The sequence below is a fragment of the Rhinatrema bivittatum genome, chromosome 4 (genome assembly GCF_901001135.1).
Source record: "Rhinatrema bivittatum chromosome 4, aRhiBiv1.1, whole genome shotgun sequence".
Taxonomy (NCBI): domain Eukaryota; kingdom Metazoa; phylum Chordata; class Amphibia; order Gymnophiona; family Rhinatrematidae; genus Rhinatrema; species Rhinatrema bivittatum.
The window spans coordinates 410,997,917-411,011,229 of record NC_042618.1 but is presented as its reverse complement, the minus strand read 5'-3'; the positions used below and the strand labels follow the sequence as shown (position 1 = coordinate 411,011,229).

Sequence of the window (13,313 nt, the reverse complement as noted above, 5' to 3'; positions counted from 1 at the left end):
CCTTCGCGGAAATACTAAACGAATTCTTTGCTTCAGTGTTTACTGAGGAACATGCTGGAGAGATACCTGTTCCGGAGATGGTTTTAAGGGCGATGATTCAGATGAATTGATCCAAATTATGGTGAACCTGGAAGATGTAGTAGGTCAGACTGACACACTGAAGAGTAGCAAATCACCTGAACCGGATGATATACATCCCAAGATTCTGAAACATCTCAAAAATAAAATTTCAGACCTATTACAAGTAATTTGTAACCTATCATTAAAAGTATCCATTGTACCTGAAAATTGGAAGGTGGCCAATGTAACCCTGATATTTAAAAAGAGCTCCAGAGGTGATCCAGAAAACTATAGGCCGTTGAGCTTGACTTCAGTGCCGGAAAAAATCATGGAAACTATTATAAAGAATAAAATCACAGAACTTATAGATAGACATGGACACAGCCAGCATGGATTTATCCAAGGGAAGTCGTGCCTCACATTTTTTTGAAGGGGTTAGGGTAAATGTGGATAAAAGTGAACAGGTACCTCACAAATTTGCTACATTTTTTTTAAAGAGGTGAATAAGCATATGGATAAAAGTGAATTGGCAGAGGTGGTGTATTTGGATTTTCAGAAGGCTTTTGACAAAGTCCCTCATGAGAGGCTGCTAAGAAAACTAAAAATTCATGGTATAGGAGGAGATGTCCTTTTGTGGATTGCGACCTGGTTAAAACACAGGAAACAGAGAGTAGGATTAAATAGTCTGTTTTCACAGTGGAAAAAGTTAAACAGTGGAGTATCTCAAAGATCTGTACTTGGACCTGTGCGTTTTAATATATTTATAAATTATCTGGAAAGAGGTACGACGAGTGAAATGATCAAATTTGCAGATGACACAAAATTATTCAGAGTAGTTAAATCACAAGCGGATTGTCTGCAAAATCATGAAAGGACCTGAACGGGTAAATATGAAATGGCTATTTACTCTTTTGGGTAATACAAGGATTAGGGGGCACTTCACGAAGTTAGCAAGTAGCACATTTAAAACAAATCAGAGAAAATTCTTTTTCACTCAACGCACAATTAAGCTCTGGAATTTGTTTCCAGAGGATGTGGTTAAGGCAGCTGGTATAGCTGGGTTTAAAAAAGGTTTAGATAAGTTCCTGGAGGAGAAGTCCATAAACTGCTATTAATCAATAGGGAATAGCCACTGTTTGTTGCCGGAATTAGTAGCATTGGATCTATTCAGTGTTTGGGTACTTGCCAAATACTTGTGACTTGGATTGGCCACTGTTGGAGACAGAATACTGGGCTTGATGGACCCTTGGTCTGACCCAGTATGGCATATCTTATGTCATGTTCTTATGTTTCTATGTTCACGTAAATACTTTCATATCTGGGTGTGCGCCCAGATCCCCTGCTGCATAAGTTTACTTCTATTATGGTAGAGGTGTAAGTTATAAAATAAAGAAAAATAGGCAGATCTGTGGGGTTTTAAGGGTTGGGCTAACTGAGGGAAGTGAAAGCTATTAAACTAGGGGGTTTGGAGGACCTACCCCTTAACTGGGCGAACTGGGGATAAACTGGTTTAACTGGCAATGTTGTCAGCACGAGCCACTTTTAAAATTCCCCGACTTATGTGGTAGAAGTGGGATTTATATGCACATGTGCACACCCACTTATAATTTGGTGCACATGGGAGTGCGGCCAGACTATTTTATAACGTGCACGCATATGTTACAAAAATGGCCGTGTCCCTGGGTGCAGGCTGATGCACGCATGCAAATTTGTGCCCGCATGCTGGTTTGAAAGTTATCATCTTAGTGTAGTCTCACCATGGAGAGGTATTATGGCAGTCGCCATTTTTTTCTTCATTCCTTTCCTAATAATTCCTATCATTCTGTTTGCTCTTTTGGCTACCATCACACAATGAAAAGAATATTTCAAAGAACATAAGAAATTGCCATGCTGGGTCAGACCAAGGGTCCATCAAGCCCAGCATCCTGTTTCCAACAGAGGCCAAACTAGGCCACAAGAGCCTGGCAATTATCCAAACACTAAGAAGATCCCATGCTACTGATGCAATTAATAGCAGTGACTATTCCCTAAGTAAACTTGATTAATAGCCGTTAATGGACTTCTCCTCCAAGTACTTATCCAAACCTTTTTTGAACCCAGCTACACTAACTGCACTAACCACATCCTCTGGCAACAAATTCCAGAGCTTTATTGTGCGTTGAGTGAAAAAGAATTTTCTCCGATTAGTCTTAAATGTGTTACTTGCTAATTTCATGGAATGCCCCCTAGTCCTTCTATTATTCGAAAGTGTAAATAACCGAGTCATATCTACTCGTTCAAGACCTCTCATGATCTTAAAGACCTCTATCATATCCCCTCTCAGCCGTCTCTTCTCCAAGCTGAACAGCCCTAACCTCTTCAGCCTTTCCTCAAACACTGTGATGCCTGGGTCCTTTTCTTGGCGATAATTCCTGATATGGAACCTAACCTCTCACATAGGCTCTCTCTCTCTTTCTCACAAACACAGATTCACACAGCTCTCACTCTCACATGCTTTCCCTCACAAGCACCCTCACAAGTTCTCACTCTCAGGCCCCCTCCTCCATACACTAAGGCCCCCCGAGCTCTCTTTCACCCACACACACACATCAACCCATACTCTCATATGCTCACACAAGAGAGAGATGAGCCTCTCACACTCACCCTTCACTGCCCCTGTCCCCAGCAGTCTCACAGTCATTCTCTCACTGCCAACGTTGTTCCTGCTCCTTCCCTTTCACTCACTCCCCTTCCCCATTCCCTCTCACTCACTCACATTTTTCTTCCCTATCACTACTACTCTCTTTCCTTCCCTCTCACTCCTCCTCTTCCCATTCCCTCCCTCCCCTCTCCCCTGCCCTCCTCTTTTCCCTTTCTTTCCCTCCCCCTTACTAATCCCCTCCCTCTCCTCTCACTCATACCTCTCCTCACTCGCAACCCTCTCCCTTCCCTTTCACTTATTTAGCTCAACTCCCTTTTCCTCCACTCCCTTCTCAGAACTAGAAGGGGATGGAAAGAAAGCAAAGGATGCTGAACACAAGAGACAAATGGAAAGGGAAGGGATGGGGAGAAGAAGTGAGGGCGTGTGATGTTCTCACTCCTCCTCCCTTCCTGTTCATGGCTTGCCTCCCTCACCTCCTGAGGCCTGTCACATCACCATGGTCTTCTGCCTACAGGAGGTGGTACTAGGGTTGCCAGCTGGCTCCAGATTTTCAGGACAGGTTGACTCAGTCCTGGTTTTACCCCATTGCATGCTGGGACTTATTCTGATTTCCCTATTGCATTCCCTAAGAAAAGCAAGACTAGAAGAACCTGCATGAAGGAATATAAAACCAGGACTGGATCAATCTGTTGTGAAAATCTGGAGCTATTTGTCAACCCTAGGTGATACACTTGTGGGCCGGTCTTCACCAGGCTGCCTTGATCCTATTCAGCCCACTGGTGGTGGAACCCTCACGGATACGTCATCACTGTACCCCACTGTTCAGTTCATGTGCCCATGGGGGACTGGGACCCTCGAGAGCATGTCATCAGTGTGCTACCACATTTGCGCTCATGAGAACATGAGGATGGAATCCCCGTGGCCACGTCATCAGCGCTCATCAGCACTTTGGCACAGATCTGCTTATGTGCCTGCAGGGGGGTGGGATCGGGTAGCTTGGGTGGCCTGAGCCCAAAATGGGTGATCTACAGCCCCCGCATAGCTATGCCACTATCACCAATGACAGAAGCATCTACCTCCACAATAAAGGTCTAGACAGAGCCAGGTGTTGGAGACAGGGATCTTGGAGGAATGCCAGCTTGAAGTGATGGAAGGTTTGGTTTGCTTCCTCAAACCAATGTCTGGTGTTGTTGCCTTTCTTAGTAAAGGCAGTGAGAAGGGCAACCAGAGAGGAACATCTGTGCACAAACTGCTGGTAGTACTTGGCATAGCCAAGAAATCTTTACAGTGCCTTAAGCCTGATGGGTTGAGACCAGTCTTAAAATAGCCTTCACTTTCTCTGGATCCTTACACAGACCATCCTGAGAAACAGTATAGCTCAGGAAGGGCAGTTCATCTTGCTCGAAAGTGCATATTTCGAGGTTGGCATACAAGTGGTTCTTTCAGAGCCTCTGCACTACTTGTTTCACGTGCTCGTAATGCTGTGCCAGGGAGCGAAGAAATTATGAGAATGTCATCCAAGTACACCGAGACATGGGAGTAAAGGAGGTCCCTTGAAAATCTCATTCACCATATGTTCTCATTCACCATATATTCATCCCTCTCCCATATCCAGATAAGATGTAGGCTCCCCTAAGAGAGGCTGACGTTTTTGTAAATCAGCCATATTATTTTATGATCATAGGATTTCCTATGCATAAGCTGCTTGGAATGCATTAGGCAATTTTATGCATGCAAAACAGCTTATTTCCATAGGGGAAGGAAACCTTGTGTTATATCATGCAATATTGCTGCAATATGGTGATATCATATGATAAACAATATTTAATGCATGTTACTGTTGTGGAGCGCTAGGAGAGCGATCCCACTCCTGGGAGATGTGTGTCCTTGGGCCACTGCTCGACCCCAGAGGAACTCTGAAGAGGTGCTGTGGGAGGCGTGGCATGCCCGAGTATGGGCTAGACGGGAGCAAGGCTGGAGTGATGACCGGGAGACAGACCCTCCTCCGGACCTGCACGCTTCGGAAGACCCAATAACGCAATGTTGGTCTTGTGAACAGTCCTCCGACCGTTCCCAGCCCTTTCGGACCTGTCGCAGGGTACGGCACGAAGCGGCAGGCCGGATGGAGGCCAGGGCAGCGAAGACTGGAACATGGATTCAGACGAGACTCAGGAACGACGCAGACTCAGGCATAGACGTGGACTCAGGAACGAGGTGCAGGATGCATAGACGTGGACTCAGGCACCGACGTGGACTCAGGACGAGGTACTGGATGCACAGAGGTGGACTCTGGCCCAGACGTGGGCTCAGGACGAGGTACTGGATGCACAGAGGTGGACTCAGGCCCAGACGTGGGCTCAGGACGAGGTACTGGATGCACAGAGGTGGACTCAGGCCCAGACGTGGGCTGAAGGAAGACATGGGCACTGTCCCTCAGGGCGCCCTACTCAGACCACCCGCGGGACTGAGTCGCGGACCACCTTGTCTCATGCGCGCCCTACTCAGCCCAGGAAGGCTGGTCGCGGACCACGCTGAGAGCGGGAGAGCACAGGGAAGAAGCAGGTTGCTGCACTCCTGGCAGCTCAAGGCAAGGTTTGCTGCACTCCTGGCAGCTCAAGGCAGTTGAAGCATCAGGATCAGGAACAAGGACTAAGACAGACCTCAGGCCTGGAACACGGACATCTGGAACAGCAGGTAACATCAGGACTGGAACACAGATACTGGAACAGGAGACACACCTCAGGGCAGGAACATGGACATCTGGAACAGCAGGTAACATCAGGACTGGAACACAGGTACTGGATCAAGAGACAGACTTGGGACTGGAACGGCAGGCAGACATCAGGACTGGAATAGCAGGCAGACATCAGGACTGGACGAGGAGCTCCGACAGAGAACAAGAAACATAGGACTTTGCAGAAGGCTGGACCACGGACGACTTCCTGGAGCGAAGGTTCTCAGAAGTGACCAACTCCTTGCAAAGGCAAAGTCAGACTGAAAGCTGAGCCCTTTAGTAGGGCTGAGGTGGACAACGCCCAGGGAGGGGTCAGCAGGGGGCCACACCTGGCTGGCCCTTGAAGAGGAGCAGAGAGGCGCGCGCCCGCGCCCTAGGAGGCTGGAGCGAAGAGCTGGAAGCTGGTGGCGTCCTCAGCCACGTGGAAGGCCCAGGGAAGCAACGGAGCAGCCCTGGGCTGGAGCTGGGTGAAGGCAGGTCGCTGGAGCAGCTCCCAGCCGCAAGGACTGAAGCAGGAAGAAGCAGAGAGAGGTAAGGCTGGCTGCAGGGAAAGCAGGGAGCTGTAGCAGGCTACAGGCACTGCTCCACGCTGCAAGGCTGAAATGAGAAGTGCTGACTGCAGGGAGCTGTGAGAGGCTGCAGGCACCGACAGGGACAGCTTCCCTGCCAGGCGAGGACCCGGGCTGAAGCAGGCACCGGCAGAGACGGTCTCCCTGCTGGCTGAAGGTCCCGGGATCGCAGCAGCACGTCGGGGGGGGGGGGGGGGGGGGGGAAGGCAGAAACAGGAGCAGAGGAGCCCGCCGCATGGCAACAGCTGCGGGGACGGCCCCAGCTGATTCAGGGAGAAAGAAGCAGCAGCGTCAGCAGCCCGACTGGCTGCGAGAAGGTAAGAGCCTGCCCACGCTCCTCGCGGGCAGGATCGCAACATGTTACATGCTGTTTAACCCTTGATATATCCTTATCATAGCTTAGTAAATCCAGCTTTTAGCTGGGAGTGGAGGAGTAGCCTAGTGGTTAGTGCAGAGGACTGTAAACCAGAGATGCCAGGGTTCAAAATCTACTGCTATTCCTTGTGACCTTGGGCAAGTCACTTTATTCTCCATTGTCTCAGGTACAAACAGATTGTGAGCCCTCTGGGATAGGAGCATACCTACAATACCTCAATGTAATCCACTTTGAAGTGTCTGAAAGGCAGAATATAAATCTAAATAGATGAATATTGGCACTTTATCAAATTGTGCTAGGGCTTTATCATGGACATTAGGGACCTAATGCATGCAATGAATAAAACATCATGAGGTGTGTATGCAAATTTTTAAAATTTAGTCAAAAGAGAGGAGTTTGGGCAGAGTTTATGAAAATGAAGGGTATTTAATGTTGTGTGTGTCTTTTATCATGCTGAAAATAACTATACCTTTTTTTCCTGGTGTATTGCACCTGAAATGGGATTTGTGATATTTATTGCAAATCCTGTTTTGGGCAGGAGAGGGTTAGGGGAGGTAAACAAGATTTGTGATATTTATTGCAAATCCTGTTTTGGGCAGGAGGGGGTTGGGAGAGAGGGAATGGAGTAGAGTAGAGGGAGTGAGAGAGGCTCTAGAGTAGTACACATACCACTGTAGGAGGGTAAACTAGTAACTCGAGGTGAGGTTTTGGTGGTTATCTAAGGTTTAGGGGGTAGTTTTACATGCACAGTCACATGTACGAACAGCACAGTACACATCAGTGAAGATTTGATGTGATTTGGAGTGAGCAAAGGTACACAAAGATGAGATTTGTACAATGTACTCTCACCCTAGCTTGATAGCACTAGCTAGATAGAGAGTGCATCAAACTAGGTCAAGAGTACAATGTACAAACCTCATCTTTGTGTTTCTTTCCTCACTCCAAATCACATCAAATCTTTACTGCTGTGTACTGTGCTGTTCGAACATCTGACTGTGCATGTAAAACTGTCCCCAAAACCCTTGACTCTCCTACAGTGGTATAAATAATTGACTAATATGAAACCTTATAAAGAGGCTCTCTCTCTCTCTCTCTAGCTAGGAGCAGCCCAAAACGTGAAAATACCTGTCTGGGTACTTCTCAGCTAGCAAAGTGAAAATATCATGGGTGGGATAAATTTAACGTGCATTGCAGTAAAATACCTATGTGAAGCAGTAAAATAGCGCACTTAGCGATATTTCAAACATTTCCCTAACCACGCTCCTTTTTTATCGCAGGCACTATTCTTGCTATATTTATAGCAAAATAATGAATCTAGGTCTAAGTTAGCCAAGCTAAGCTAAGCTCTGCCCTGGAGCACCCTCATAGCACCACAAACTTAGCCAACTATCTATAAATATCTATCCAGCTTAGTGATGGCTGCTGAGCATGGCCAAATATTGAAACAGTGCCACGTAGCCAGATAAGTCTGAATTTATCCAGCTAAGTGGCACTAAATATTAGCCTCATTTTTCTTTACCTCAGCCTTAGGTTATAAGCTAATATCATAAACTGACAGGAATATCTCCAATTCCCTTTCTCACCTGCTAAGCCATAATGCTTCAGTTTTATTATTATTATTTAAGGCTTTTATATACCGACTTTCTTGATACAGATCAAATCAACTCGGTTTACATCGAACTAAACAGAATTATAACCAACATTTCAACAAGTGACATTTTGAGGGAGCATAAAAGTTACATTATAACAAGGATGCCTTAACTGGGAGAAGGAAAAAAAGAGTGGGAGAACGAAAGATAAATTACTATATAAAATAAATTACTATATACAATGGAGTATGGGAGGGAGGCAGGGGTCTCATGATGACTTGAAGGCAAGATCAGCATTTGTTAATTTACATAAACGATACGATTTTATATGGGTTTTACATTTACATATGTAAATGTAAAATCATATGTAAATCATACATTTGTATGATCAACCATATGTAAATCATACATTTACATATGGGTTAATTTACATAAATGATACGATTTTATATGGGTTTAATTTAAATTTGTTTAAGTTTAACTAGTTTGAAGTTGCATCCAGGCAATCATTCAAATTTCTGATAGTCAAATTCTAACCTCAACCATAACTCTTAGCTGTACATCATCAGTATAACGATGACAATCAATGCCATAACCCTTAATGACTTTAATAAGAGGCTTAACATAAACATTAAATAGCAAGTGTGCAAGGATCAACCGCTGGGGTACTCCCTACACTTTTGTCATTGGACTTCCTACCATATGGTCCCAGCACACAGATTAATCAATTCCATACTACTCCAGTCACACTTTATCATTTCAGTCACTGAAACAGAAGGTCATGGTCCACTGTGATTTATTTATTTAGATTTGATATCCCATTTTATCAGTTCCAGGCAAATCAGGTTACAATTTACTAATAAATCAATTTAATACAATTTACTAATAAATTTACTAATAAATCAATTTAATACAATTTACTAATAAATCAATTTAATACAATGCAAGACAGTGAGGCTGATATTCAGTTATTATGAAGGGATTAACTGTACCTTGTCTATGCTAATCCTTATATCATAGTTAGCACATAGTCCCCCTTGAACTATATTTTATAAAATAAATGCATGAAATGAAATGTTCTGACTGAATTAAAGCTCTGAAGGCCTAAAAATGTTAGTTTAAATACAAAAACATATTTTCTTTTAAAATGAATGCTATAACATTATCCAAATTTCAATAGAATCCTAGTAGCTACTAAGAGAATCTTAGTAGGCTTTTCCATTTAACAGAATCTTCTTTCATTGCTTGAGGATACCTCTTTCCAACTAGATTACTTCTTGAAAAATGTGAATCTTTTTTAGATCTAGGTTTAATTTAAGTCTAGATTTCTTATTCATGACATTCCAGAATGTTGCCTTTCTAATTCACAAAAGTACACAGAGAAATGAATGCTTTAATGAGAAAGACATCTTTATATCTGATCAGTTTTTATGTTGTTAATGCATGTTTCACTATTTTTGCTGTGTTTGATAAGTATTACATTTCAGTACTGTGCTGGCTGCTTTTCCACAGAAAGATACAGAACTTGTAGAACTGAAATCGAGTTTACAGAATTTGAAAGAGTGTCTTGAGGTATTAAAAGCTCAACAGAGTGAACAGTACCTGAAATTATCTGAGCGATTAGCATGGCTTTCAGATCATCTACTGTACCCTGATATTTTGGCTGAACTTCAGAAATTAACTTCAAACCCTAAACCTAACATTAATGTGAAAGATAGCACATCTCAGACATCTCCATCTTGGATCCAGGATCTCAGTCTTGAAAACCAGGAGAAGGTTTGCTGGAAAAGTACAAAAGTTTGTAGGACCCACTCATCTCAGACCCAGCCATATGTTACATCAAATATTCTCAGAGATGGAACTTCGATTTTAGAGAATCAGGCAGCCAAAGATTTGACCTACAGGAGAAACTTAACAGCTGCCACAACAGACATGGATCCCATTACTGGTCCTTTACATAAGAAAGGAAATGTAACCATAAACAAGACTAATGAGATTGCCCCTTTATATAACTTAGATTCTCAGGCTTGTATTAATTATCCACCCTTTGACTGTGACTCCAATGTCAAGTTATTTCAAAGTGGTCCTGATATACGATGGCAGCTTACTCAAGAAATGCCTCAGAGCAGACCAACAGTAATGGAATTCAGAAAAGAGAAAGAAACTAAATATGCAAATCTATTGCATCAGTACCCCTGCAATACAAATGCACAAAATCCTTGGGTTGGACAAGCAGACACAGAAAACATTGTTAGAGAAAATATGAACCAAATTACAAGGTTAAATACCAAACATAAAAATAAAAGGCCAAAAAAACCTTGCAGGAATAAGAAAGTGGTCAGAAAAAAACGAGCATATACTTCAACAAAAAAGAAAAAAGGAAAAAATGTGAAATTCTCATTTGATAGCCCACAAATTGAATTTTATGGTCAAGCATCTTTGAGCACAGAGAGCTCGCAGAAAGATATTTTTGCCTTGAATTCAGACACATGTGTCTCTGCTTCAGCTGTTAGTCAAAATGTGCTTTGCAAGCTGCAGGCTAGTAATGGGGAAATGTCCTTGCCGTTGCTTAGCTCTTTTCATAATAGTGCTGTCAAGGGAAAAGAAATACTAGAGACTAAGAACTCTGATATTTCCAAAACAGGGATAAAATTTTCCCAGTGGGATTGCTCCTCTCAGGAGAGTTCACTATTTCAGTATAATATCAAACGTGAACATGAAATAGCCTGGTTAAGTCCTCTAAATTCCCTGGTGAACAGTAGCCCATTCCCCACTGTTAAGAAAGGAGAACAAAAGATTAGATTCTATTCATTTCTTTTAGATAGCAGTGATGATTCTGATTAAAAAAAAATAAAAGTATGTCTGTATACAGGTTTATTTCCCCAGTCATTACACCAGAGTGTTGTAATTTTATATACAGTTTAGCTTTTAGATCTCTTTGCCGTTAAACCCCCTGACTTGCTTAACACTTATGAGACTTGAAATGCAAGTTTTGAATACTTTGGACCATGACTGAAATTTACCTTGGAATCCTTATTGAATTATTTAATGCATAAATCCAAACATTGCAAATATTATTTCAAACCTTTGTAATTTCTAGGTATCTGCTCCTTTATCTTGTCATGAAATAAAATCTGAGAAAAGGAATTTCATTGGTTAACATCTCACGTTTATTTATTTATTTTTTTGCATTTTCTTGCCTTGTATAATTATTGAAACTGTTGTTCTCTGTTTTAATATTTGACTGATACCTTATGATTTGAACTAAAAATTGACTGAGTATAACACTGTTGCTACCTCATGGTTGTATAGTGTATAGCAATGGACAGGTATTTAGTACTTTCACATTCCGTTGTCTCAGGTACAAACTTACCTGGTCATTCATCAAAATGTGTTATTGTGTTAACGCATGTGATAGGAACGGTAACGCATGGCACAAATGCAAATTTTTGGAAGGGGTAGAATCAAGGAGGAGTTTGGGCAGGAATTAGGAAAATGAGGGGCACTATTGCATGGTTTTAACACTGGAAATAAATGAGAGAATGAGAGAAAGAGAACCTCTGGGGAGGGCCTCCCAGTGTGCAACTATTTATATCTCTATAGGAGAGCCATCTAATAGGTCAAGATGAAGTGGTGGTGTTTTAGGGTTTAGGTGCCACTTTCTCATGTAGAGTGAAATGAACGAACAACCCAGTTCACCTTGGTGAAGATTTAATGTCAATTGGAGTGAGGAAAGTCTCACAAAGATAAAATTTTGTACTATGTTCTCTCACCCTAGCTTGATGGACTCTATAACAGGGTACCATCAAGATAGGGTAAGATAACATAGAAGAAATGGCATCTTTCTGAGACTTTCCTCACTCCAAATGACGTCAAACCTTCACAAAGGTATGTCTCACTCTATATGATAAACTGGTCCCTAAACCCTAAACCACCACCAGCACCTCACCTCGACCTATTAGATGGCACTCCTATAGAGATATAAATACTTCACTACTATGTGGACCTTGTAGATTGTCTCTGTCTTGGTCTCTCTCAATACTACTGATGTGAGGTGGTAATTCTAAAATTTCCCTAAACACACATTTTGTTATTAATGCATTTTGATGAATCTAGGGGTCAGATTGTGAGCCCTATGGGGAGAGAGAAATAACTACAGTACCTGAATGTAATCCACTTTGAAGTGCTGAAAAGTGAAATATAAATAGATTTGATTATTCTGAATCAGAATATATTTTAAGGAGGTATGGTCTGATGGATAGAACAATGGACATCAAAACCTTCAAAGTCAATGTTCTTTCTAAGTTGTGCAGAGGACTGCTGACATCTTTCTCTCCACCAGATACATTCTAGCGATTCCATGGTTTGAACTTTGCAAAGCTAGCAACTCTCACAATCTATGGGATCTCTTTGCATGATTCAGTCAATAAAAAGACTAGAGTGCACCTGGCAAGAACAAGTGTGTTGGCAGTTGCCCACACACCTTAGAAGAAATATTGGTAAAGGAGAAAATCTCCAAAAGACACAAGAATGATTCCTCAAGCCAACTCATTTGCACACTTGAGACAAAATACCATGGGACAGACCCATGGAAACCAGCAAAACTTTGCAGAATAGATGTTATGGTTAAGAAAAAATTAGCATAATTGTAACAACAGTGTCAACAGCCACTGAGGCAGGATTGGACTATCTTCTCAAATAGCCTGGGAAACTTAGACCTGCCGGGCCACTCCTTAAACCTGCCCACCTGCTACCTGCTGCCACCACTTCTTAGCCCCTGCCCTTTTCCCCATGCCCCCAACCTTTTGTCTGTGCTCCCTATGTCATATTCCCCCTGCCCCTTGATCCCTCCCTCCCATTTTCTGTTGTGCTATCTTTTGTTAGACCAAACACCCACGTCCAGGTGTCATTTACTCTCATTTCCTTCTTTCACTACACTGTTTCAATGGCATTTGTCTTCTGAACTTACTCCAAGTGCAGCAGTGTCTCCTGCTATGTGTGGGTCCTTGTCTCTTGGCCTCACTTTGCCACCTTCCTCTGCCTCCAGGAATGATGACTCTCAGTGCTTTGTCCTGCAAGTCATGGAATCAAGTGTGACCAGCCTCAGCAAAAGAGAATCAGAAAGCTAACCACGCAGGGGTACAGCGAGATCATGCCTCTATTCCCTACGTCTGCTCCTCCTCCCCAGTGCATTATCTAAACAAGAAGACAAGCTAAAGGGAGGAAACGCATCTGCAGGGACTGAGGGCATGCTCTTGCTTTGTGCTTGCATTGTCAGTCTGCTGTGTTTCCATGCTGTTGGCTTGCTGACTCCCTGTGCATTCTGCTGGCTGCAGTGACTTCC

At 43.0% G+C, this 13,313-nt stretch overlaps 1 protein-coding gene across 2 annotated transcripts in view; it reads left to right on the top strand.

The window, feature by feature from the left end:
- CCDC36 (coiled-coil domain containing 36) overlaps positions 1–11,077 on the top strand; it is a 165,338-nt gene extending 154,261 nt beyond the window's left edge. For both annotated transcript variants that reach the window (XM_029601198.1, XM_029601195.1), the window contains one exon: positions 9,482–11,077. Coding sequence is in view for 1 of the 2 variants with exons in the window: in XM_029601195.1 (XP_029457055.1) it covers positions 9,482–10,813 (1,332 nt within the window). In the remaining variant the exon portion in view is untranslated. The remainder of the gene's footprint in view (positions 1–9,481) is intronic.
- The last annotated feature ends 2,236 nt before the right edge of the window (positions 11,078–13,313 follow it).